General features: G+C 50.7%; 2 protein-coding genes across 9 annotated transcripts; one reads left to right on the top strand and one right to left on the bottom strand.

The window, feature by feature from the left end:
• Window positions 1-69: 69 nt before the first annotated feature.
• Pglyrp1 (peptidoglycan recognition protein 1) lies at window positions 70-5814 on the top strand. The gene is made up of 3 exons (XM_021169026.3): window positions 70-378; window positions 4648-4769; window positions 5513-5814. Exons 1-3 carry the CDS (start codon window positions 131-133, stop codon window positions 5689-5691), a joined length of 549 nt encoding a protein of 182 aa, XP_021024685.1. The 5' UTR covers window positions 70-130; the 3' UTR covers window positions 5692-5814.
• A 37-nt stretch (window positions 5815-5851) lies between these two features.
• On the bottom strand, window positions 5852-26034 carry Ccdc61 (coiled-coil domain containing 61). Of its 8 annotated transcripts, none has more exons than XM_085842107.1 (14): window positions 25594-26031; window positions 20044-20201; window positions 19732-19814; window positions 16846-17003; window positions 15487-15642; window positions 9248-9479; window positions 9082-9164; window positions 8495-8658; window positions 8317-8392; window positions 7777-7922; window positions 7614-7692; window positions 7381-7441; window positions 6660-6732; window positions 5857-6516 (listed from the first exon to the last, which is right to left on the bottom strand). In XM_085842107.1, the coding sequence occupies exons 1-14, from the start codon at window positions 25923-25925 to the stop codon at window positions 6419-6421; spliced, it is 1899 nt and encodes a 632-aa protein (XP_085698233.1). In that variant the 5' UTR covers window positions 25926-26031; the 3' UTR covers window positions 5857-6418. The 8 variants fall into 8 exon arrangements, with proteins under 8 accessions (XP_085698235.1, XP_085698231.1, XP_085698234.1 ...); XM_021167840.3 differs by having other exon boundaries at window positions 5858-6516; window positions 9094-9164; window positions 9248-9458; XM_021167839.3 differs by having other exon boundaries at window positions 5859-6516; window positions 9248-9458; window positions 25594-26030.
• Window positions 26035-26364: the final 330 nt, after the last annotated feature.

Below are 26364 nucleotides of genomic sequence, written 5' to 3'. Positions count from 1 at the left end.
TGGAACGTCCCGCCCAGGTGTGAAGCAAGCCCTTCCTCTGCCCACACCCTTCACCATGCCCAGAAGATAAAGTGCACACAACAAGGGCCGGCTCATACACAGCCCTGCAGTCCTGTGCGGCACGTCCAGCATGTTGTTCGCCTGCGCTCTCCTTGCCCTCCTGGGCCTGGCAACCTCCTGCAGTTTCATCGTGCCCCGCAGTGAGTGGAGGGCCCTGCCATCCGAGTGCTCTAGCCGCCTGAGGCACCCAGTTCGCTACGTGGTGATCTCACACACAGCCGGCAGCTTCTGCAACAGCCCGGACTCCTGTGAACAGCAGGCCCGCAATGTGCAGCATTACCACAAGAATGAGCTGGGCTGGTGCGATGTAGCCTACAAGTGAGTATGGAGTGGGCTGAAGGAGGTCAACCACACCTTCCAACCCTCCTGGTGCTGGATGTGCAATCTCCTGTGGGTGCTGAGGCTTTCTCCCCTGTAAGAGGGGACAGGAGTTGCTTCACATACAAGGTGACCCCTGCTATACTTTCATATGTATCTTTCCTAAAGGCCTAGGCCTGACCAGGACACCACCAGGCTAACTGAGCCTTGCACCAAGTGAGTGGGCATATTGCAAGGCAGGGCCAGGGAAACAGATGCTCAGGGCCCAGCTTCCTCTTCTGCAAAGGTCAACGGTATTACGGCCCCTAATACCCAATACCCAGGAAACTGGCTAACATATGGCAGGAGCCCCAAAGCTATGGGCTAATGTCTCCTGTGTGCCAGAGTTCTAGATGGGAACATTGCTTGAAGCATATCACTATAGCCCTGTGTGCATAAAGACAGAAAAAGATGTGCTTGGGGTGGACCAAGAACCCCGGGCAGAAGGAGAAAACCGACTATTGATGGACTGATGGTGTCCGTGACACCTACATGCATCACATACACGCATCTCTCACTCACTCACACACACACACATACACACACACGCTTTAGGGGGGAGGGCTTTGATAGGCACAGTATTGATGCCTGTAATCCCAGCAGTTGGGAGGATAAGGAAAGAGGATTGCAAAAAAAAAAAAAAGAAAAGAAAAAAAAGAGGATTGCTGTGAGTTCAAGGCCAGCCTGGGCTTCTCATTCTCAGCAAAATCTTATCTCCAATAAGGGTGGATGGAGGTGGGGGGAAAATAGGTAAGGGTGAGAGATGTCAGATCCCTAGGTAAGGGAAGGCTTCCTGTGGCTTTGATGTGGCTCTAGAAGAGGCAGAAGGAAGCTAGGGATTGGGGTGTCCAGCACAGAGGCAAGTGCTAGGAGGTTCCTTCAGCCAAAGACGGGGTGGGAAGGGGGGAGGGGGCACAGACGCAAAGGTCATGGTGAGGATTGCGGTCAAACGGGATCCACACAGAAGGTTCTGGGTGAGGGACAGGCACAGATCGACCCAGGTGTTAGTAGACTCCCACTGGCTGGCCACAAAGGTCTGCTTAGATTGATCTGTCACACCTGCTTTTCAGTGTCAGAGGCTGGGGTGTCATACCTGGGCCTGTTTGAACCCTATGACTTCTGAGGCTGCGCTGAGAGCCAGTTGCCTGCAGAACTGACTGGAATTGACTGGAAATGCCAGTTCCCATTCCATAAGACGGCTCTGCCAAGCACCTGAGGGCCAGAAGCCTAAAAGGTGCCTAGGCCATCCCACCTGGGAGGGGTTTTTTTGTTTTTTTGTTTTTTGTGACAGGGTTTCTCTGTGTAGCCCTGGCTGTCCTGGAACTCACTTTGTAGACCAGGCTGGCCTCGAGCTCAGAAATCCGCCTGCCTCTGCCTCCCGAGTGCTGGGATTAAAGGCGTGTGCCACCCCACCCGGCCCCACCTGAGAGTTTAATCATTCTGAGGCTCCAGCATCAAAGCTCCTTCCCTAGATTGAAGTGGGGTAGGGAAGAGTCAACTGGGGCCACGGCTTTGAGCCTCACTTTCCTTGCCTGTAAATGAAGCTTTGGGTTTGTACTACCTAGATACCTCTATATGTGCGTGTGTGTGTGTGTGTGTGTGTGTGTGTGTGCGTGTTTCTCTTTGTGCGTGTGGATGTGTATACACCTCAGTGTATGTCTGTACAGCATGTGTGTGCAATAGCCCTAGAGGTCAGAAGAGGGCTTTGGATCCCTCTTGAAGTTGAATTACAAGTTGTGAGCCACCACGTGGGTCCAGGGAATCAAACCTGAGTCCTCTGCAAGAGCAGTAAGCACCCTTGACCACTGAGCCATCTCTCCAGCCCCTATATGATGCTCTTGACTATGCCTATCTTACGATGGTGGCTGAGGTTTGCAGGCATCCCTGTAAAGTCACACAGTGCCTCCTCCACCCAAGGCCAGGTGGTGTCAAAGTTAGGACATTGTAATGCAGAGGGGATGCAGGAGTCAGCCAGTGGCTTCTCTGCTGGGGGATCTGCTGTCTCCCTAAAGTGACAGGACTTTTGTCCCTGTGCTGAAGACAGGTTCACCTCACACACACCAAGTGTCTACTAGTCTTCCAGAAGAGAATCTTTTATAAAGGCCCACGGCTTGCCATGACACAAGGCTTACTAAGCCTGGCTCTGGGTGCCATGTTCCCATCTTGATTCAGTCTCCTGTGAGGCAGACTGTAAGCTGGCTTCCTAAGTGGCGCACAGGGGCTTAGATCCCAAGTCCCAGCATCCTCTGACTCATCAGCACCTCAGAGGCTGACTCTTCCACTGTCCAACTTGAAGCTGCTCACCTAGCTCCAAGGTGCCCCACCTAGGGGTAGTTCTCACTTGAGACTTGGTTAATGAGTGGAATCCATAGATCTGCTACCAGGCTAGGACTGGAAACCTCCAGAGAGATGCAGCCTCCACCCTTGAGTCCACAGTCATGCCTGAGAGGACGCCAAGAGCCAAGGCAGGCTGGACCAAAGCAAACGTCCTTGGAGACTCACTCTTTAACACTTGTTTATTTGGCTAGAGGCAGACGCACGACACAAGGTTTGTGTGGAGGTCAGAGGACAACCTGCAGAAATCAGCCAGTTCACTCCTATTGGAATGTTGGTCCCTGCTGGGGGCCTGGCCCAACCTTAGCGGGCCTGTACTGGGCAGGACTCAGCATTGGATGAAGGCTAAAGACAGATGATCCCTGGCCTTATAACCTTATTGTGTGTACTTTAATAAGCACTGGTTTCTCACCTCTCTGCTCAAGGACCTCTTGCTGGCTAGGCAAGAGGTTTGGGACTCATTAATTCTTCGTGAACCAGAGAGAAAAGAAAAAGAATTAAAATCCTTTATCCGTATTTATGCATGCTTAAACACATTCACATATACCTACACACATACATATAGACAACAGATATATACATATATACATTTGGTGGAAGAGGCTGAGCTCCAAATGCCACACACATACATTTGGAAGGATGGAAGGAAGGATGGATGGATAGATGGATGGATGTGGCAGAGTCTCCCAAGCCACACTTTATTTCTTTTCTCTGACCTTTTTATAGACAAAAGTTCTTAGAAACTTATCTCCTAAATAAAATGTTACACAGAGGAGGAGTAACAGAAGGATGCTGATATTAAGTTCAAAGCACTGCTTCATCTATAAGCTCATTATAAGTTCAAAGCAACAGCTTTACAGGGCCTTGCTTTAATCACAATGCACCTGTGGCCTCATCCTTGGACCTGACCTAGAGTGAATGTTTTTCCTTCATCACAAATCTGTCTGAAGCCTATTTCTCTCCTTAGTGTAATTGTGAGAGCTCACTGCATTCCCTATTATGCAGCCTTTACTTACTGTTCTATGAGAAGGGGGCACATTCTAGTTTTGATTCTGATTTTATTACATCTTTCTGACAAAACAACTAAAACCATTTCTAACACTTTCTTTCTAAAATTATTTGAATCAAATCAGGAATTCTATAAAATCAGTAATTCATCTAAACAACATTAATTCATAAAAATTCATCTTAATGTTGATCTGCAGGAATTTGCTCAATGGAGCGGGCTAATGCCCAGGAATCCTTAGGCTATGTAATAGTGACAGGAAAGGCGTATCAGCTTCAAGAAGCAATCCTGGGATGAAGTCTCTTGGGACCTCACCTCTCAGAGCTCACCCATCTTAAGCCATGCAAAAACTGGTGGGTCACCTCCAGGAAAGTCACCGGTTACCCTTAGCCTTTCCTAGATGGCTTCTGACAGGCCTCAGAGATAGAACTCAGTTGTCAAGTTTAGGAAAGGGCCTCTTCTGGATGAGCCATCTCACTGACCCAAGGACAGACTTCTGAGGGCCAGAGCCATCTGAGCCTGTTATATTGTGCAGGTAAGTGGTTTTCTGGGTCCCTAATTGTCAGCTTTGCCTGTGGGAAGGCATCAGTACCAACCTCAGGGGCTTGATGTGGGGTGGGGTGAGTTCACAGGCATGGGGAGACAGGAGGAAACAATAAATCCCAACCTTACCCACAGGCAATGGTTTGCTGCGTCGTTAATGATATGATTTCTGTATGACTTTGGGCCTCTCTGAGTCTATGTAAATTGGGGGGTGGCAGTTCACCAGTTGCTACAAAGATGCTTGGCAGAGGTGCAATAAATGGGTATGGTTGTCTTAATACTGTAGAAGATGAGTGAAGGATGTTGAAATCCCCCTACCCTTATCGAGCTCCACCCCTCCTTCACAGCTTCCTTATTGGAGAGGACGGTCATGTCTATGAAGGCCGAGGGTGGAACATCAAGGGTGACCACACAGGGCCCATCTGGAATCCCATGTCTATTGGCATCACCTTCATGGGCAACTTCATGGGTAAGTACTCAACGTCCTGGACTGGGGATGGTGTGGGGAGTAAAGGGGCTAAGGCTCTGCCACCTATATGCTCATAATCTCTCGTAAGAGAGTTCAAGTCCTGTACCTCATTTTTATCTTTGGGTAAAATCATATAATTTAGATCGTATGCTGGGAGAAGCTGACTTGGGGAGTGGGGGGAGCCAAGCACAGAAGCATACAGGAATAATACCAGCACTCCTCAGGTAGAAACAAAAGGACTGTGAGTTTAAGACCCTGTCTCAAAAAAATAAAACATGGTAGCACCTGTAGCTCAGTTGATAGCTTACCTGCCTGGCATGCACAGGCCCTGGCAGCCGGGAACAGGATCCATTCCAGCTGATCCCTTTGGGCTACAAAAGAGTTCCAGGCCAGCCTGGGCTAGAGACCCTGCCTCAATTCAACCAGTTAATTCCTCAGGTACCTAAGACGTGTTTCACAGGTGACAGCTAATTGTGTGGACAGACCCAGCACCCAGAGAGCAGAGGGCCAGGGCCAAGTGGCAATCATAACAGGCAACGCTTCCTAAGGGTCCCCCTGTGCTAGGCTCCCGTTTGTGGTTTATTGACAGTTAACTATTTATCTCCCACAGCCCTATGGGTAGATGCCTGATTTTTCTCCTCACAGATGAGGAAGCTGACACAGAGGGCAGTTTACCCATCTCTCTCTCTCTGCCCTTCAAAAAGCCCATCTAACTTTCTGTATCTTGTCCCTCCCCCATGCAGACCGGGTACCTGCAAAGCGGGCCCTCCGTGCTGCCCTAAATCTTCTGGAATGTGGGGTGTCTCGGGGCTTCCTGAGATCCAACTATGAGGTCAAAGGACACCGGGATGTGCAAAGCACTCTCTCTCCAGGTGACCAACTCTATGAGGTCATCCAACGCTGGGAACACTACCGAGAGTAAGAGACCTTGAGATCTAGTGTCCCCCCCCCCCGAAATCCCTCCTGCCACCTGCTTCTTCCCAGTGACCCCCAATAAAGACTCAGCACCAACCATGCTCCCTCCAGTGAATCTCGGCCACATGACCCTTCATTATCTCTCCACATATCTCGGGCCACTCCTCCTGCTCATACCACTCCATCCTCACTGGTACAGGAAAACCCAACAGCCCAGTGCTGAACTAAGACCCCAGAGGGCCTGGCTCAGAATTCACATCACAGCTTAGAACCTAGAGGTCTCGGGTGAGAGCCCAGAAATCAATACCAGGCAGGTCCCAATGTCACCCACAGCAGCTCAAAAGAACCAGACAGTGTGGGCCATGCTGCAAGACCCCACTGCCCTGCCATACAGCCAGGCACATCTAACTCTGCTGGGATTCCTCTGGAGACACAGGGCTCACTGCTGCCCTCTGGCCTCCAGGTCACAGTTAGCACTGTCAACTCCATCCTCACTTCTGCCCACTCCAGGTCTACCCTTGAATCACACACTAGGGGGTCCCAAGAACAACCATATTTATTTACAAAATACACACTCTCTTCTCCTAGAATGAATTACTGGGAGAGGTGGGAGACAGGGCCTCACACACTGAGACTCCAGGAGCACCTGGCGATGTGGAACACGGGAGGGGCGCTGCCTCCACACCAGACCCACTGATGGTACAATGAGAAATCAGAATACCACCTCTCCAGGATCATGACCGCGTGTCCAGCCGGTTCATGTATTCCTGCAAAGCCTTCAGGCGGGCATCGATTTCAGCCATGTCAGCTCCCTGGAAGTCGGAGCTGTACTCTGTGAAAACAGAGGTGGGGGTAGGGACCATGAAGGGCTAGTGCAGCAAGGACAAATAAACTCCCCTTGTTAACACCCCAAAGGGTTCTGGGGTGAGAGAAGGAGGGGACAGGAGGGACAAATATGGGACAACCTGGGCTCACCTTTAATGGGGACCCAGTCCCCAGAACTGGCCAGATGTCTCTGGTGATCACTGCGTTCTTGAGTGGTAGACTTCTGGTGACGAGAGAGGCAGGAAAGGGTCAGGCAACCCCCTTTCACTCCTATCCCCCAAGTCCCACGGGGACTTCTGAATCTGAGGACCTGCAGGTTGCCACTATATCAAGAGCCTCCTGACACAAGAGCCATCCAATGAACTAGAAAAGCCTGAGGCAGAGGCTACCCAGACTCCCTGAGTCATGACAGAAGGAGGAGCCAGGTTTGAGGGTCTGGCATCATTTGAGACAAGAATATTTTTCCTTTTTTCCTTTTGACATAAGATCTCATGTACACCAGGTGGGCCTCAAACTCACTCTGTAGCTAAGGCTGATTTTAAACTTCAAAAACTCCTGCCTCCACCTCCTGAGTGCTGGTTTGACAAGCCTAGCAGTGCCACTATACTCACTTTATATGGAACCCAGGGCCTTTAGCTAGAGGGATATTCTATCGACTGAGCCACATCCTCAGTCCAAAACTTAAAACAACGTACTGTGGCCACTAAGATTTTGCCTACGAGGCCCAGGGCCCCCAAACACCCTGCTTCAAGGGTCATTCTAGAGTCCCCTCTACAAACTGGTATCCCCAGGACAGAGAATCATAGAATACAGATGACGATTGATCTTCTGTGGTTTAATACTACCCTCCCAGCCTGGGAATGAGCCTCACCGTCTTGGACCTGCTCCAGGGTGTGGGACTGGGTGGTTTCCCTCGGCCACGGCAGCGGCGACTAGAAAAAGACGCAATCAAGGACCACAGAGTATCTCTGGTACCTCCCTCCTGACCCACTTCGTGGTTTTAAGACCTCCAACATCCATCACCTAATTTCCCTGAAAAAAGATTGCTTCCATTCTCCCCAGGCACCCTTTCCAAAGCGTCCTTCCCCCGAGTCCAAGCATTACCTTCTGGAAACCGAGTGGGAGAAATCCTCCAGCTCGCTGCCGGAGCTGACTGACGAGCAGCGGCTGCGGAAACTGTCCACTAGGGGGAGACGAAGGGCGTGAGGCCCAGGAGCCACATGGCCCGCCCACCGCCCACAGCCACAATGCCTCTCCCGGCTGGTACCTGAGGAGCTGCGGTTCCGGGAGCGGTTAACTGCATCCCCTCGGCCCGTCACAGCAGCAGCGGGCCGAGTCTGCTGAGACCATGAGACGGACGGACCGTCTCCGCTTCCTCCACTGCCCATTCGGTTCCGCTGCTGCTGCTGCTGCCTAGAAAACCAAAGACTAGGAATGTGCACCAACTACAGCCAGAATCGGTGGCCAGCCAGAGGTCACTTGGAGACGTTGCTATGTGAGGGTGGGAAAAACAAGCAATGTACCTGAGGGGTTAGGAGAGCAAAATGAGGTCAGGAGGGGGCAGGGCCACAAGAGGGGGCTGAATCGGGGTGCGGGGATAACAGAGACAAGGAGAGACAGCAGGACCAAGGGAGGAGATTGGGAGCACAGGAAAGCAGAGTTAGGTGACAGAGAGGGGAGGTGGAGCGGGGAGAGAAGTAGGAGCCCAGAGAAGAGACAAGGCTTTATCTACAGCTTGGTGAGAGATGAGAAGAAGTGCGGTAAGGACTGAGCACAGAACAGAGGTGGGAAATTTGCGCTGACTTACTTCATCCTGATTTCTCTCTGCTTCTGCTCCTTGGCTTTCACAAAGGCTGTGGGGTCAAAACGGGGCGCACGACTACCTAGACAGTGTAGGGAGGAGGGTGGCTTGCATCCTGGCTTGCATAGCCGCCCATCCCTAGACCACTCCATCTCCCCCACAGCAAGACGGGTCGGTCACAGACCTGTGGGTGAGGGCGAGGGGTGTGCTGGCCGGCCACGACCCCGGGCACCACGGCTGCTCTCCCGTGATGAGGAGCGAGTGACCGCGCGACCACGGGATGTGGAGCGCTCTCGAGACGATGAAGCTCGGCCCTCCCTGACTGCAACCGGCGGCAAGGTGCGTCTCCTGGGAGCACGGAGTCCACTGTCAGCTTCCCATCCACTAGCTCAATCCAACTCTGGTGCCACCTTCTCTGTACCCTGAGTCCCACATTCTATCTCCCGAAACATTGCCACCCAGCTCACAGATACCTTTCTATACCCCACCTTCTCCAAGTCCTTTTCCAGAACCTGCTACTTCCCTATGTCCTAATACCTAACAGACTTTTTCCCAAGGTCTTCCTTCTCTTACAGCTCCCTTCCTGGAAGCCCTCCCTATGCCAATCAAGGTCAGCAAGCTAGGTCCCTGATTCTTACCTCTGGGATCCACCCTACACCTCCGACCTACCTCCAGGACCTACCAAATTCTCCACAGGCCCCGCCCACCTCCTAAAACCAGCTTCTCACTCCACCCCTCGTTTTGCCCCACCCCATAGGCCACGCCCCTCACCCCCTTCTGTACATGGCCAGCTCGCTGTTCAGTGTCTTGAGCCTTGCGCGCAGATTACGCTCCGATGCCTTCACCTCCTCGAGCTGCGGAGGGAAACAGGGACCGCTGAGGTCCAGAGCAGGCCGACGTCCACTGCGGCGCCCCCTCCCCGCATCCGCCCCCTCACCTCTTTAGCCAGTCGGCGACAATCCTGGCTGCGGCGGCCAGCAGTCCGACCCCCGAGGCCACGCTCCTGCCGTAACTCCAGCTCTAGGCCCCTCACCAACCCACGCAACGACTCGGCCTCCTGGCGTGCTGCCCGCCCCGCCAGAGCCTCCTCTCGGGAGCGGCCCAGCTGTGCCTCCAGCTCCCGCTTCTCAGACGCCAAGCGGGTCACCCTGCGAGGTGGGGGAGGGGAACTGAACACTCTGTGAGCCCCTGGTGCTCCACTGATGGCAATCCCCCAAGAACCCCCCCCCCACAGGAAAGAGGAATGCAGTCCCCGGGGAGGGGTCTGTTCCTGTCACCTCCCTCCGAAGCAAGAAGGATGCTGAAACCACTTCACTTTCATCCATCCTCATACAGGCACATCTACCCTAGTGACATGGTGACCTGGGTAAAAGATACCTGTCGCAAGCCTAGTCCAACTGACCTTGTTCCCACCTCCAAGCTTTTCCCAGCCAGATTTTCTATTTGTCAGCCAAAACCAACTGATTAGGTCGCTACCCTGCTCAAAGATCCTTAAGAAAACACCACATACACAAGGCTTTCCTTCCCCGCTGCTTATAAGTAGCAAGAAGCAAAGGTAACCAAGTGTCCAGGGACAGATCTAGTTGAATGTCCTGCGCTGGATCCACAGTGAAGTGCCTCCATGAAAAGAAAGGAGTGCGGATTTTCACTATTTTACCCAGTGTAGAATGTATGCACCAAGTCCTCTTTGTAAAAACAAATGGGAGGGACTAAAAATTATCTGAGTTTGTTCGTATTTTGAAAAACATAAATGAAAAATTTTCAAATAGAGAAGGAGCTGCCTATGCGGAGAGGGGAGGAACAGACAGAAAAACTGGGCCTCTCTGGATGCACCCCTAGCTCCAGCTTTGACTCTGGAACTATGAAAATTCTTTGTGTAGGCTCTGGTTATATTGACCAGGCTGATCTTGAATTTCTGATTTCAAGCAATCCTCCTGCCTCAGGAACCAGGGTAGGAGGGAGGGGACAATCAACAGGCTCCAAGAAACAAATGTACTTCAAAGAAAGAATAACACGCCGGGCGTGGTGGCGCACGCCTTTAATCCCAGCACTTGGGAGGCAGAGGCAGGCGGATTTCTGAGTTCGAGGCCAGCCTGGTCTACAAAGTGAGTTCCAGGACAGCCAGGGCTACACAGAGAAACCCTGTCTCAAAAAACCAAAAAAAAAAAAAAAAAAAAAAAAAAAAGAATAACACTGCAGAATTCTGATGTGACTAGAACACAGGGTTTTAGCAAGTGGGATACACGGATTCAGGGCAAAAGAGGCTGCAAAGAAATCTAACCTTTATTCCAAAGTCTCACTAGTGATTGCATTGGTATTGTTCAGGATAAAGAAAATAATTGTTGGGCTAGAGAGATGGCTCAGAGGTTAAGAGCACTGACTGCTCTTCCAGAAGTCCTGAGTTCAAGTCCCATTACCCCCATGGTGGCTCACAACCATCTGAATGGGATCTGATGCCCTCTTCTGGTGTGTCTGAAGACAGCTACAGTGTACTCATATAAATAAATAAATCTTTAAAAAAAAAAAAAAAAAAAGAAGGAAGGAAGGAAAGAATTGTTACTGAGGCTGGAGAGATAGCTCAACAAACTAACAGCCTTGGCTGTTCTTCCAGAGAACCCGGGTTCAATTCCCAGCACCCTCCTTTTTTTCTTTTTTCTTTTCAGTTTTTCAAGACAGGGTTTCTCTGTATAGCTCTGGCTGTCCTGGAACTCACTCTGTAGACCAGGCTGACCTCAAACTCAGAAATCCGCCTGCCTCTGCCTCCCAAGTGCTGGGATTAAAGGCGCGTGCCACCACTGCCTGGCAATTCCCAGAACCCTCATGGCAGCTCACTGTCATGTACTGTAACTCCAGAGGATCTGACACCTTCACACAGATAGGCATGCAGGCAAAGCACCAACGCACATAAGATAAAAATATTCATTAAAAAATTTTTACTCTTTGGAAACTATGATTTTTCTGCATCAGAGAAAACTGGGTGTAAAATAAAGGAAAAAGTAAGAATAGACAGTATATTCTTTTTCTAAAACTATACTTGTCTTCTGGCTCTTTCCAGTAAAAAAAAAAAAAAAATCTAAATGCAACAACAGATCATGTCCAAAACAAAACAAAAAAGCTGGGCAGTAGTGGCGCATACCTTTAATTCCAGCACTTGAGAGGCAGAGGCAGGCAGATTTCTGAGTTCGAGGCCAGCCTGGTCTACAGAGTGAGTTCCAGGACAGCCAGGGCTACACAGAGAAACCCTGTCTCAAAATAAATAAATAAATAAATAAATAAATAAATAAATAAATCATGCTAACATTACCTCCTGATAAAATAAATAAATAATTTTGGAAAAATAGTGGTAGACCACCCACCTAGTGACCCCGAATGAGACACTGGGGGCGTGGCTCAGTGGTAGAGCCCCTGCCTAGAATCCTCCATAGAGGGGCTAGATCAGTGGTAGAGCACTCACCAAGTATGCACAATGTCTGGGTCCTATGTCTGAAACTTAAACAAAAAACTCCTGGGGTCCTTCCAAAAGGATATAGAACCCAACATGAACAGGTCTACCTGGCCAAAGACAACACCAACATGAAATCAAAACCCACTGCAATGAATGTATCAGGTCACATCTATGAGGTGAACACTGATCCCGCCCCTTCCAAAGTGCCCAAAGATATCCATGGCCTTCTCCTAAACCCGTGAGCATTCCACTATTTGGCAAAAAGTGACTTTTATAGATCTGCTATGAACGGTGAGATGAAAGGACTCTCCTGAATTATCAGGGCAGATCACAACCTGAGATTAGAAACAGAAGAGGGGAGGGGAATGTGACCTCAGAGGCTCAGACCAGATTGCCAGGACATAAGCCAGAGCACAGCTGCAGCTGCCAGGTGTTGGAGAGGCAAGAAAGGGATTCTCCCAAGGGCCCATGGGAGGACGGCCCCACTGACCCCTGCGCTGCAGCCAGTGAGCACCATTTCAGACCCCAGCCTCCAGAGGGAGACAGAATACACTTGCAGTGATTTTTCATTTGGTTTTATTTTTATTGCATTTCTTTATTTGTGTGTATGCACAAGACACAACTGCGTGTCAGAGCATTCATGTGGAAGAGAGGGCAACGAGTGGGGAATTGATTCTTCCCTTCGACCACGTGGGGCCCAGAGACTGAATTCAAAGCAGCAGGCTTAGTGGCAAGCACCTTTACTGGGTGAGCCATCTTGCTGACCCCATCCACTGTGTCGTTTTCGTTGTTGCTGTTGTTTTATTTTGGTTTTCGAGATAGGGTTTCCTCTGTGTAGCCCTGGCTGTCCTGGAACTCTCTCTGTAGACCAGAACTCACAGAGAACCATCGCCTGCATCCACAGTATTAGAATTATAGGTGTGTGCCACTGTACCCAGCAGACCACTCCAATGTTTTAAGCTATGGAGAATGGGAGCCACCTCTATGTTCTGTCAGAGATGAGCAAAAATGAAAGACTCAGCACTGATCACTCCAGGGAAACACACCTCAGGGGACACACCTCAGGGGACACACCTTAGGGAACACACCTCAGGGGCATGCTGCTTTACTCCAGCCAACAAGAGCTCAAAGAATCATGGACTTAGATCATCCCCTAATAGACGTCAGTGTAGCCAACAGGCTCAAGAACTGACAAAATGTGGTGGCACACGCCTTTGTTCACAGCACTTGGGAGGCAGACACAGGTGAGTCTCTGAGTTCAAGTCCAGCCTGGTTTACAGAGTGAGTTCTAGACCAGCCAGGGCTACACAGAGAAACCCTATCTCATACAAGGATGGAAGGAGGGGAACAAGACAAGAGCAAAACACAGTGGACACCTATAATCTCAGTACTTGGGAGGCAGAATCAGGGATAGCCTTGCCTAACTAACAAACACATAAAATAGTTTTGTTTTTAAAGTAGGTAATGTATACATGTATACATACATACACACACACACACACACACACACACACACAGTGAGCACACACTGAGCAAGGCACAGCAGTGATCCCCACTCGCCGCATGCCCTTCCTTCCACCAGCCTCTGTAGAGCGTGTACTTGTCAGCGTGGCCCTTCTGCCTTCTGCCAGGACCACCACCGTGTGGGGCCACTTCCTCCTGAGTAGCTCCTTGTGGGGAGGTGGGGACACAGGTACTCAGAGCAGAGGGAGGAGGGCCAACAGATCAGGGTAAGCCTGGTCTGTGTAGCAGGCCTTGGGCTCCAAGAGAAAGAGGGACCAGCAGAGTCAGGACAGGACAGGGGGAGACACCAGCAACTCAGAGATTTCAAGGTACCCTCTCCGTACCGTGGATGGGTAGAGGCCATAACCTTGTGGCCAATTTGGGAGGCGCATACTGGTACAGCCTAGTGGAGGATGAGGTCCCAGCCTCCCACTGTGTCCTTACTCCACCTCACCTCTGATCAGCAGCACCCATGGGGCCTGCTACCCTGTGTATTCCCACCCTCAAGAGAAGGTCACTCCTCTCTGGCAGCATTCAGCACTCAGTCTGCACTAGCACCTATGTGCTAACAGTGCCAAAATTCTGGCTTCATCCAAGACATAGCCTGGCCATATAATTTGATGTGTGCCCTGCAAAAGTCCCCTAACATCTCTGAACTGGAACCTGGTGATGACAGCAATGTCTGTCTCATAGGGCATGTCTGCTGTGAGGATAACCACTTTCTGAATTCCATGGATCCACACACGTGCACAAACCCTCACACAGACACAAATACATGATAAAATAAATCTTACAAAGAATAGCATGGGAACTGAAACGTGACTTGGTTAGATAACATACATGATGCTCTGGGTTCGATCCCCAGTACCACATAAACCAGGCCAGTCAGGAGTTCAAAGTCACCCTTGACTACAGAGAGCTTGAGGTCAGTCCTGAATATCTAAGGCCTTGTCTCAAAAGAAAGAAAAAGGGGGATCAAAAAGATGGCTCAGGAGCTGGTGAGATGACTCAGTGGGTAAGAGCATCCGACTGCTCTTCCGAAGGTCCAGAGTTCAAATCCCAGCAACCACATGGTGGCTCACAACCATCCGTAATGAGATCTGACTCCCTCTTCTGGAGTGTCTGAAGACAGCTACAGTGTACTTATATATAAATAAATAAATCTTAAAAAAAAAAAAAAAAAAAAAAGATGGCTCAGTGTGCTTGCCAGTCCATGATGCTTGCCTGGCAACCTGAATTTGACTCCGGGAACCCATGTTAATATAGGAGAAAACTGCCTCCACACACATGCCATGGTATGTGTACCCAAAAACATACACACACTCATCGTGCACATGATAAACAAAGAACATACTTAATTTTTTTAATGTCACTAGTCCTTCTTAAAGAATTGGCCATTTCCAGGTGGAGACCAACCCTTGCCTATAAATGATAGAACACAGCAGGAGTCAGCAAGGATGCCAGGAGCCTGCAATCTCTTCCTGTTCCCACCATAGTCTTACCTGCCTCAAGGACTGCATATGCTGCTTTGTCTACCTAGCACACTTTACACTCTTCCTAACTCAACACTTAATCCACTCAAGACCTAACGGATCCTGGTCCAGCTCCCTTCCTGCCTCTTCCTCACCTCATCCCATCCAATAACTTGTTCATGTGGTAATTGTTAACATCCACTCCCACTTGGCTAGGTAGCCCAGGCAGAGAGCCAGGTGACACCAAGAGGCCACCGTGTAGGCTATTCAGGCCACCCTTCCAGCCTGCCTTTCTTTTTTTTTTTTTTTTTTTTTTGGTTTTTCGAGACAGGGTTTCTCTGTGTAGCCCTGGCTGTCCTGGAACTCACTCTGTAGACCAGGCTGGCCTCGAACTCAGAAATCCGCCTGCCTCTGCCTCCCGAGTGCTGGGATTAAAGGCGTGCGCCACCAACGCCCGGCTCAGCCTGCCTTTCATCACCTTTGCTGATGCTGATGCTGCTTCTGAATCTCTCTGGGACCCTGCCCCCCCCCCAGCCCTCCATATGCTGAATCTTTATCTGTGCATCTCCCTCACTGGCCTAGAGGCCCAGAAAGACAGAGCCAGGGCTGTCAATCACTGCTGAATCCCCTGCACCCAACAAAAGGCAGAGAGAGGCAGAGCTGAGAAGGAAGAGAGCCAGTGTTCCCAAGGAAACAGATGATGGGCAGGGCCTGTCCCGTCTACACATCCCCATCCACCACACACCCCAGACTCACTGCTCCCTCAGGTGCCAGATCTCCGTCTCCCGAGCATCCTGGCCGCCATTCAGCCCTCGAAGATGACCCAACTCCTCCTTCAGTGAGCGGATGATGCCCTGCAGGACCACAGGGTCAGGCTTGCCCTGGTACGGGAGGGGCAGCGGGTAGTGAATCCTGAGAGAGGGGATTAGAACCGTGGCATCTCAGAGGCCAAGATCCACCCACCTGAGAGCACAGGTGTCTGTGAGCCAAAGAGCACAAGCACTCGCGGTCCCCAAGAGCTGTGGTTTTGAAGGTTTTGCTTGTTTGGGTTCTTGAGACACGGTCTCTCTGTGTAGCTCTGGCTGTCCTAGAACTCTCTATGTAAACCAGGCTGGCCTCGAACTTAAGAGATCTACATGCCTCTTCCTCCTGAGTGCTGGGAAGTGGTTGATTCTAGGTTCTTTGTCCCACACACCACTGTGCCAAGTCATTCAAGCCCTGGTGACCCAGAGCTTCTGCCTCCAGGATCTGGGGACACCTAGCTGGACAGTGCTGTCTGACTGTCCTGTCAAGCCTGAAGGGTAGGCACTGTCACATGATCTCTACAGGAAGAGCTATCTTCAAGCACAACCCGACCTAGCTCTCCCAGGAGACAGTGGTTGGCCTGAGCTAAGTCAGCCCTGAGCTGCAGCAATGGCAGGATGCCTCCAGGTGGGGTTCCACCATGCGGGTCCTATGGGATTGCCAACTTCCCAGTCACTAGCCCAGGCACCAGGACACACAGACCCTGTTACCCAGCTACTCAAGAGCCATTCCTGACTAGGTGTGCTTGTTCCATCCTGTAATATCAGCTCTCAGGAGGCTGAGGCAGGAGAACTGCCATGAGTTTGAGGCCAGGCTGGGCTACATAGCAAGACTCTCTCTTTAAAAATAAAAGTGAAGGGCACAGAATGACTGGAGCAGTCAGGAGCACTGGCTGCTCTTACAGAGATCTGAGGTTCACTTCCCAGTACAAGACCAGCTCTATGCCAATTGTGAGAAGTCTGCCGAGGACTTGCACAGCCCTGTCCCTTCTTCTTCAAATACACAAAGAACAAACAGAAAGCTCTCGAGTCCCTAAGAGGAATCTAAGCTGTGTGGTAAATGATTATGTTTAAAGCACTTGAGGATGTAGCTCATGGGCAGAGCACTTGCCTACCATGCACAAGGCATGTTCAACTGCTAAAGTAAGGAAACAGGTACTGACCAGTCTGTCACCTGCAGCCAGTCACAACAGGAAAATGACACAAAGCCCACAGACTCTGCAGGTGAAGTAAAATCATTCCAGCCTCCTGGCACTGGGGCTCCTCCCACCCCTGCCACCAGCCTGTGCCCTGAGCCCGCCCCCGTGCCCACCTGTCAAACTCCACCGAATAGATGAGAATGAGGTAGCGTTTGGAGTTGAGCTGGGCCGACCTGGGGGCCAAGGCACCTGGGCGGCCTCCCAGCTTGCGGCTGCGCAGAGACTCTAGGTCTGTGTAGGTGAGCAGGTCCAGGGTGACAGACTCACTGCTCTGTGGGAGAGGAGGAGGGGAGATGCCAAGGACATTCATAGCCACCACGGGACCATGGCCACCCTCCCAGACACTGTGCCAGGTCACAGGGTGCCTGAGCTCCTAACAAGGAGGCTGGTGGGCATGAAACACCCAGGACAGGCACGAAGACATGATTGGAAGAATACGCTGGAGAAAACCTAAGTACCAAAGCACCTCACACATTCCTAAGAGAAACCACACATGCCCTCCTGCTGCGCACAGCCCCACTAACGAGGACAAAGAACTAGTGAGGAATGACCCCTTACAGAAAGTCAGCCAAAGCCTAGGCGTAGAAGCACACGCCTGTCTTCTCAGCACTGGGGAAATGGAGGTGGGAGGATCAGGAGCTCAAGGCCATCCTCAGCCAAGTCTGAGGTCAGCCTGGGCTACATGATATGAATGAAAGGGAAGGGAAAGAAAATATGCAAAGATGGAAAAAAAGAAAGATGGAGAGAGAGAGAGAGAGAGAGAGAGAGAGAGAGAGAGAGAGAGAGAGAGGGGAAGGAAGGAAGGGAGGGAGGGAGGGAGGGAGGGAGGGAGGGAGGGAGGGAGGGAGGAAGGAAGGGGAACTAGAGAGAAGGGGTCAGGAAGAGAGAACTCAAACCAGATGACAGGGGCCAACCCTTGGTTCTGAGTAACTAGCTCCTGGACACTGGCTTCCCACACAGACAAAGCAGATGATGGAGTTGTGCAGATCACACAAAGTGCAGGATCCATCGGTGCTGCTTGGAGTGGCTTGGTATTGAGGTGTTTTCTAGTTTTGGGGAGATGGGGTCACATGTTACCCAGTCTAGCCTTGAACTCACTTTGTAGCTAAGGATGGCCTTCTCATCCTCCTGCCTCTACCTCCCCTGTGCTGAGACGACAGGCATCCAATAGGAGCCACCTGATGACGTGGCTGATGCCCCTGGCAACTAACTTTCCAGAAGCTATACCTGTGCACATTATCGTGGGTTAGTGTAGACAAGCACTCCACTATCTGAAAAATGTTAGTCAGGGGACTAGAGAGATGATGGCTCAAAGGTTAAGAGTTCTGCTGTATTCTAGAGGACCTGAGTTCGATTCCCAGCACGCACATCAGGCAGGTCACTGCCTGTTATTTAGACTATAGTGTGCTACCCTGTGTGGGTGCTGGGGACCAACCTGCGCAGGATGTTCTCTTAACCACTGAGCAATTTCTCCAAATACTGTGGCTGAGCTCAGTTGGTAGCCTGCTTGCCCAGCTTGCACAAAAACCTGGGCTCCAGCCCAGCACCACATGTGCAAGGCCACAATGCCGCCTTGACCTGTAGTCCAGGTACTGGAAGACAGAAGCCAGGGTCATCCCTGGCTACACAGTAAGCTTAAAGGGTTCTAGGGCAGCCTGGACATGACATGAGACAATGTCTCAAAAAAAAAGTTCAGAATTCTTTAAAAAAAAAATGTGTGTGTGTATATATATACATATATATATATATATATATATATATATTACATATATATGAATGCCATGAAAATGTACACCTGCAAAAGCAACAGTACTTCCAATATAAACTTTACTGCATATTGTATTTAATAGCATTAGTGTGTGTGTCATGCACGCATGCATGCAAGTGTGTGTTTGCATTCTTGTGCCACATGTGGAAGTCAGAGAACAACTTTCAGTGGTCTGTCTGTCCCTCCACCAGGTGGTACCTGGGGATGGGACTCAGGTGGCCAGGCTGGCTAAGCTAGCACCTTTTTATCTGCTAGGCCAGCTCGCCAGCCTTCACCAATATCTCAACAGGAACACTAACAGTGGAGTGGCTCTTCCTCTCTCCTGCACATTTCCCTGGGACCTGAATCTATTTTTCTTCTCTCTTCCGGTTCTAGAATTTATTTACTTTTAATTTTGGGAGGGGGTATGTATGTGTGAGTGCAAGTGCCCTTAGAGGTCAGACGGGTCATCAGAACCACTGCAGAGGAACTGCCTGAGGTGCATGCTGGGAACTGAGTCCTCCGAAAAGCAGCAAGTGCTCTTACCTGCCATCACCCCAGCTCCCCTCAGCACTGCTTGTCTTATCATTTTGAGACAGGGTCTCTTGCATCCCAGGCTGGCCTCCATCTCACTAGTAAGCAAGGGAAACCTTGAACACTGGTTCAAGTTTCTCCTTCTCCTTCAAGGTGGAAGGACAGACAGACCATTGAAAGTTGTTCTCTGACTTCCACATGTGGCACAAGAATGCAAACACACACTTGCATGCATGCGTGCATGACACACACACTAATGCTATTAAATACAATATGCAGTAAAGTTTATATTGGAAGTACTGTTGCTTTTGCAGGTGTACATTTTCATGGCATTCATATATATATATATATATATATATATATATATATATATATATATATGTACGAGTCCTCTATTGGTCACCACTTAAATTCTGGGATTGCAAGCATACACCACCACGGCAGACCACGAAGTGCTGGTGATCTAACCAGAGGCTTTAGCCACACCCCCATCAATACATCCTTTTGTTTGTGTGTGTGTGTGTGTGTGTGTGTGTGTGTGTGTGTGTGAGGGGGGGGGAGAGAGAGAGAGTGTGTGTGTAACTGTCACCAGAATCAGCCCCCCCCCCCCCCCCCCGGCATGAAGACCGAGCGCCCTGTCTACATCAGGTAACCATGCACAGTCCCATACCCAAACTCTGGGTAACAGAAACCTCCCTGACCCTGAAACTGGCCTTACCTGGGTGAGGGCCGACTCCAGCATGTTACAGAAAATGCTGAACTGTTTAAAGTTCCCCGTCTTATGAGTCAAGTCTTCAATGACTGAGTGGAAAGAAAAGTTCTTCCTGAGGTCTGACCACTTGCCCAGCACAAAGGCAATATGCTCAAGTAAGTTCTCCAGCTCTGCCCACCCCTGCTGCCTCTGGCCAGATCAATGGGACCCACACTCCTGCCCCACCTTGAAGAGCTTCAGAAGAGGCAAGAACACACACAACTTGGCTCAGCCTCAGCTTCGGGAGGAAGGGGAGCCCACCCCTGCAAGCACACTCACAGTTGGCATCAAACTCTCCACGCCACTGGTCAGCTGTCATCCGGTCCTCCACCTCCAGCTCCAGCACCTGCCCAGAAACCACAACCCGCACAGCATGCTCCACACCCCGGAAGATGTAGTCCACCTGCAGGCCAGCGGGCTGGTCCATGGCCAGGGTCCTGAAAATGAGGACAAGACAGAGACCTAGAGGCAACCTGGTGTCTACAGAGGCCAAAAGACAGTGTTGCCTCTGGAGCTGGAGTTACAGAGAGTTGTGGGCTGCCATGTGGTTGCTGGGAACTGAACCAGGTCCTCCAGAAGGACAGCCAGCGCTCTCCGATCTTGGTCTTTGGAGAGTGGGTTCCACTCTGGCTCAGAACTTAGGATTCAGCCTCCCAAGTACTGGGATGGCCACACTCAACCCAGTTCTGTGTGCTTTATATGCTGTTATCCTGTTTAACCCTCACTAACAGCTCTGGTAGGAGGGCATCATTTTTAAACTCATCTTTCAGACAAGGAATGAGGCTCAGAACAGTGAGCACATTCTCCCGAGATCATCGGTAGATCCAGGAACTGACTCTCGGCTCTACATGATGGTGCACACCAGCTAGCTATCCCAGCACTCAGACAGAGGCAGGAAATGTTGCCAAAAGTTTGAGGCCAGCCTAGGTTGCATAACAAGATCCCAAAACAGAAACCCTATCCCCAAAACACAGCAACACCACAAGGCTCCAACTTTGGGTTTTTAGTGGTAGTAGTGGTGGTGGTGGTGGTGGTGGTGGCGGCAGCGGCGGCTTTGGCTTCACTGGTTTGGTTTGGTTTTGGAACAAGTTTGGAGAAAACACATGCAGCCATGACGGCTTGGGACTCTGGTTTCTGGAACAATTTTTAGTGGAAGACTTCACAAAATCTGGAAGCCCCTAGCAATCATGCGTCCATTTCCTAGGAGTTCTGAAGTGTGGAGTATTCATCTCTGCCCCTGCCCAGAGACCTCAGCCCCGCTCAGCAGTCAGCTGCAGCACCTGCCACCACAGCTCAGGGCAGCCAACATAGCTCAGGGCAGCCACCATACCAGTTTACTAGAGAATTGTAGGTTGAACTCCTGGGGATCTGTGCTCAAGGTACTGCCTCCCTTGTCCCCATTGTCAAGCTGATCTTGTCCTCCACCCTACAATACCTGGGTTACACAGCCCCGCCCAGCATCCCATGACCACTCCCACCACCTAGGTCCCAGACATTCATCTTCTGAATAACAGGCCTAAAATCCAGTCTCCCCAGTGCACACCTACACTCCATTCCATCACCTCTTGGAGGCTTGGAAACTGTCCCTTAGCTGCTGCCAGGCAAGAACTTCACAAACCAGGCCTACACTCTGGCCAGCTCCCTCCTGAGCCCCAGCTCCCAACACCCACTCTTCTCTCGGTCTCAGGACCTCTCTCCTGTGCAGACCTCCACTTCATACCCCTTGTACTGCGGTGCATGGTGGACACCAGCGCTCCCTCTGCATTGACCCTCTTCATTCTATTCCCCAGCTTGAGGTGTGGGGGAACCAGCTCACGGCTTCTCTCCATCACCCTTCAGCTCTACATTCTCCTAGAACCCCGCACCCTGAACTTTCTGTCTGAATTGTCATGCCCCCTTTCATTCTGCTTCCATTCTGCCCACTTAGTTAAAGTTCTGTCCCACACACGCCCCAGTTTCTGCCTGTGTTCCATTTCCCCATATTATACCTAAATTCTGCCCAAACTGTACCTCTCTTCCCCAACCCACAGGCAGGCACATTTCCCACCTCCCTTCCCCTGGGCAGCCCTCCCCACCTTTGAGACTATTCAGGCCCAGTCCCTCTCACTCCCTTGAGACTCTCTCCCTCTCCCTGCTCACACCATCCTTGCTAAAGATCCCAGAAGTTCATCCTGGTGGCTGACTTCCAGCCTGCCCCAAATCTCTCCTGGCTCCTCTTCTAATCCCCTTCTATCAGTATCACGGGGAGGCGGGGCTCCACCCTTGCCGTCACTACACACACCTGGACACCCCTTGACCCACTTCTGCCACAGCCTCTTTAGGTTGCTCTCACACAAGCTTACAGTCTCCCAGCCTCCAGCCCTCTCCACACCATCCTTCACTAAGGGAATCTCAATATGTAGCCCAGGGCTACAGGTCACTGCCCCTGGCTCCTCCTCCCAAACTGTGCTCCAAAATTTCAGTAGGGAAGCGAACCCTCCACACTGGGCTCACCAGACCGCTACATCCCACCATCACCATGGGCAAATTATTGTCCCCAGCCCACCCTAGGCTGTTTGTCCACCAATCACTACATACCCCTACCCCATCTCTAGCTTTCCTGGGTTCTCACAAGAATGCCACACACTGTGCCACATAGCCTGACCTCTACCCCACTCTGAATTGGCCTCCCCAACTCTGGATGAATATGAACTGGCCTGAGCTCTCTCCATCTTCACCCTGTTCTTCCTTCCACTGACCCCCAGGAGTCATAACAACAAAAGCCCTTTAAGCCACTGAACATGGTTTCTCTGCCTTCTGCTAAAGTCAAGTGTAGGACACCCCACAATCGAGACCTTTACAGCGTACCCTGAAGCTCCCCAGCACACTCAAGAGTCCCCAAAACACACTTCCCAACTCAATGTCCTCATCCTAATTCTACTGCTCTGGTGGCACTGACTCAGGCTTTGACCTGAGCATGGCTTATGCCTTACGGTCAGTGCTGCAGGCTGGGAACTCACAGGTTTATCAAAGATCCTCATTCACTTCCCAGTCTGCCATAGGTAAGGTGCTTGCCATTTTATGGTAAGTGAAGTGAAGATAAAGCCAGGCCTAGGGTCAAAGGCACTGACCTTGTACACTGCCGTGAGCAAGAGTTAGTCAATGTGTAGGTGTCTGGCACTCCCCCTTACCACCCACTCTTAGCTGACGGCCCAGAGGCCAGCCACGAAAACCTTATCCCCAAAGCCTGCAAGCATGGCTCGGCAGAAGACAGCTGGCTTGCCTAGAATCCACAAGTAAGAGACTAGGGCCATGGCTCAGCCATACAGCACTTCACCGTCCCTTGAGATGTAAATAAATAAAAACAACCTCTCCTAATTGTCACTCTTCCTATCTCTTCAGTACCTTGGCCTGGCATGGATCTGCTTGCAAACCTACAGAGGAATGCCAAGATAATGTCTTGGCACTAGGAAGACCTGCAAGGTCATTCCTGACACTCTCCAGTCTCAGCTTCGAGGCTCCTGGTGGCACTACAATGTGTCCAGTTTATTACCGCAGTCGACTCCATTTCCAGGAAGGAGCCCCTCCCAGCTCGCTATTCCACCTTCCACCATGGAGAGGCCAGAAGAAGGGCAGTTAACTCTAGCATAGTAACTTCCTACATCTATGTGTTCTTCAGGAGCCCAACACTAGTGGAGAGATCTGAGAAGTCCAAGGAGTAAGCAAAGGATCTGGTGGCTCTGAAAGAGACAAAGCCAGGTGACTAAAGAAGCAGCCAGCAAGGCCTCATGCAGCCCCCATCTGGACTGAGACCTTTGGCGAGAGTGGGGAAATCACTCAGACATCTGGGGGAAGGGGAAACAGCAGTATAAAGCATGTGTTTGCTACGTTTAAAAGGCACCGAGACCTTCGAGGTCCCGATAACGCAAGCAAGGCGTTTCCAAAGGTGTGTGGTTGTGGAGAGGAAGGAGGACAGAGCTCTAACTATCTGGAGATCCTGTGAGCAGGCGAGGCCTAGGGAAGAGCGGGTAGGATGCAGGAGGGGTCAACAGAGGAACATAGGATTTGGCTTTTTTGCTTGCTTGCAAAGGGATCTCATGGAACCCAGGCTCAGCTTGAGCCCCTAACCCTTCCGTCTCCACCTCCCACCTCTGGGATTACAGCTGCTCATCACCACGCCTGCTCTCACTGAGCTAGGGAGCAAAGCCAGAGCTTCAAGCAAGCTAAGCAAACACTCTCCCAACTGTACAAGATCCCTTGCCATCCATTCTCACCCTAAGTTTTTTGAGATAGTCTCACCGTGTGTGTGTGTGTGTGTGTGTGTGTGTGTGTGTGTGTGTATACACACAATCTTTTTAAATGGGAGGGAAAGGAAGTAGTGATGAAGAACCAGAGGAAGGGCCTGCCAGGCTGACTAGGGACACCAAAGAATCATTTGGGGGCAACTGCATGTCAGCTGGACTTCCAAGCAAAGAAGAGCTGGCGTTTGGATAGAGCATGGAGTTCAGAGCAGAGATGGATACTGGAAAGAGACATCTGGGTAAACAGAGTGAGTGAAGTGGTATAGAAAAAGTGATTGCCCAGAACATGAAATTCGGGTATGAACGGAATAAAGAACTCGCCCAAAGCCACAATGATTTTCGTAGTGGGTCCCAGAGTCAGTGCCAGGGCTCAAACTTGGGCAAACAGATACCAAAGCTCACACTCTCTTCTCTTGGTTTGTTTTGAGACGAGGTCTCCCTCTTTAGGTAAAGCGAGCCTCAAGCTCATTCTGTGACACAGACTGATCTCAAACTGCCAGTCCTTCGCCTCAGCTCCCCAGTCCTGGGATTACAAAGCTGTGCCACTGTAGGACTCGTTATGACATTTCAGGGTTCATTCAGAGGGGCTGTCCAGACGACTCAATGGGTAAAGCTTCCCGCTGTGTAAACCTAAAGAGCTGAGCTTCACCCCTAGAACCCACAGAAAGGTGGAAGGAGAGAACCGACCTCCACAGCCATGTAGCTGGTCCTTGCTACTTTGTGGGTTTATCTCCCAGTTTCATCCCCTAACATTAGATAGGAGAGAAACAAGGATAGAGGGGAGAGAGGAATTAGGAAAACCCCTGAATCTAATTTCTTTCCTTTTGTTTCTTCTTCGACCGTGACTACTAACAAACCACAACCAACCTTCCTAAATGACCAACAACCCCGCACACATGCACATACACATACAGGCACACGTGCTTCTTGGGGGGCCCTAGCATTTATATGCTCTCTAAAATGTTCCCAGAATTCCAAACGTCACACAATCGGAAAAAAATTATCTGCAGCTGGCAAAACCACACTTCTGCTAAAGCAGCAAATCATAGTAAACTGAGAACGAATACATATTCTTATAATACTTCTGTGTTTTTTAAAGGAACCAAAATTCCAAAGCTGTCACTACACACCCATCCTGTGATATGAATTCCCCCACCCCCCGTCACACACTTGTGTGAACACACAATAATTTCTATGCGTTCAGGGAAAAAAGGTGAGACACTGTCTCAAAAACAAAACATAAAACTCGTTCTCGACCTCGGCAGCAGTGGTAGAACTATTGACTAACATTCAAAGTTTGTCATCTAGCACTGCAAAGAAGGCGAGAATTAAAAGTGATTTCACAACAAATAACTTGCTCAGAGCCTGCACACAGTAAACACCTCTGGTCCGCAGGGTAGGAACACACCCTCAACCCTGGAACCTCAACCCTGCCCTGTCTTCACCTGCCTCCATCCTCCAAACCAACTCAAGTTCAGAACCTACGGCATCTCGAGGACACACACACCCGCACCTCCTGGGGTGTAATATATATAAAATAAAACTCTACCTTACAAGCTCTAGTGCAGTATTCGGTAAGGGTCCTCTAAGTTCTAGCCGCGTATCTTGCGAGCGGCAACATGATGCATTAAAGACCCCGTGAAATCTCCAGCTTGCATAGGTTCTGGCGTCCACCTGCGTGAAAGGATCTGCGCTCTGGGGACTCCCCACTGCCCGCGCCTGCAGCCCGCGCCTGCAGCCCGCGCCCGCACCCGCGTATTCGCTCTTCACCTCCACGGACTCGATCTTCACGAGCGGTTCAACCGCCGAAGTTTGAGCTCCGCCCACATCCGGCCTTCTCACTTCTGATTGGTCTGGCCTTACAGGCAGCCATGTTTCCATAAGTCAAAAGCGACGCCCGTCACTCTGTCCCGCCGTCATGGGAGAACCCGCCTTCCGAAGTTTACAATTGGTCTATTTGGAAGAGGCGTTACTAACACGTGTAGGGAGACCTCCAAGGTATACGGTCTTTTTCCAGTGGTTATTGGGTAGATATGCTGCCAATCATAAGAAAAAGGTGGTCCCTTGGGAGTAGAAGGAGGATCCCGGAAATAGCATTTTTAACTCCGCCTACCACACCCACCACCCCCAGCAAGGCAGGCCTCGCCCACAGAGAAGGAAGGGGCGGACTAGAGTGTGGAACTTGCTCAGAGGAAGGTTCCGGCCTTCAAGTCCGGAGGCTTAGAGGATATTCTCAACTGTAAGGACAGCCTAAGTATACCCTGATCGGTTTGCTAGACTTGGCTTTGTCAGTGCATGCATGACAAAACCTCGAGTGGCC

Source organism: Mus caroli, unplaced genomic scaffold, assembly GCF_978045245.1.
Source record: "Mus caroli unplaced genomic scaffold, Mus_caroli_1 scaffold_8, whole genome shotgun sequence".
Lineage (NCBI taxonomy): Eukaryota > Metazoa > Chordata > Mammalia > Rodentia > Muridae > Mus > Mus caroli.
This window is presented reverse-complemented; position numbering and strand designations above follow the sequence as displayed.

Bases quoted from the DNA above. Each gene is read 5' to 3' on its own strand.
- Pglyrp1 (XM_021169026.3), top strand. From the start codon at position 131: ATGTTGTTCGCCTGCGCTCTCCTTGCCCTCCTGGGCCTGGCAACCTCC. The intron at 379-4,647 runs GTGAGTATGGAG...CCTCCTTCACAG, and splicing joins TGGTGCGATGTAGCCTACAA to CTTCCTTATTGGAGAGGACG. The intron at 4,770-5,512 runs GTAAGTACTCAA...TCCCCCATGCAG, and splicing joins CTTCATGGGCAACTTCATGG to ACCGGGTACCTGCAAAGCGG.
- Ccdc61 (XM_085842104.1), bottom strand. From the start codon at position 25,925: ATGGAAACATGGCTGCCTGTAAGGCCAGACCAATCAGAAGTGAGAAGG. The intron at 19,815-20,043 runs GTGAGTGTGCTT...CTTTCCACTCAG, and splicing joins TGGAGAGTTTGATGCCAACT to TCATTGAAGACTTGACTCAT. The intron at 9,165-9,247 runs GTGAGGGGGCGG...TTCCCTCCGCAG, and splicing joins GTCGCCGACTGGCTAAAGAG to CTCGAGGAGGTGAAGGCATC.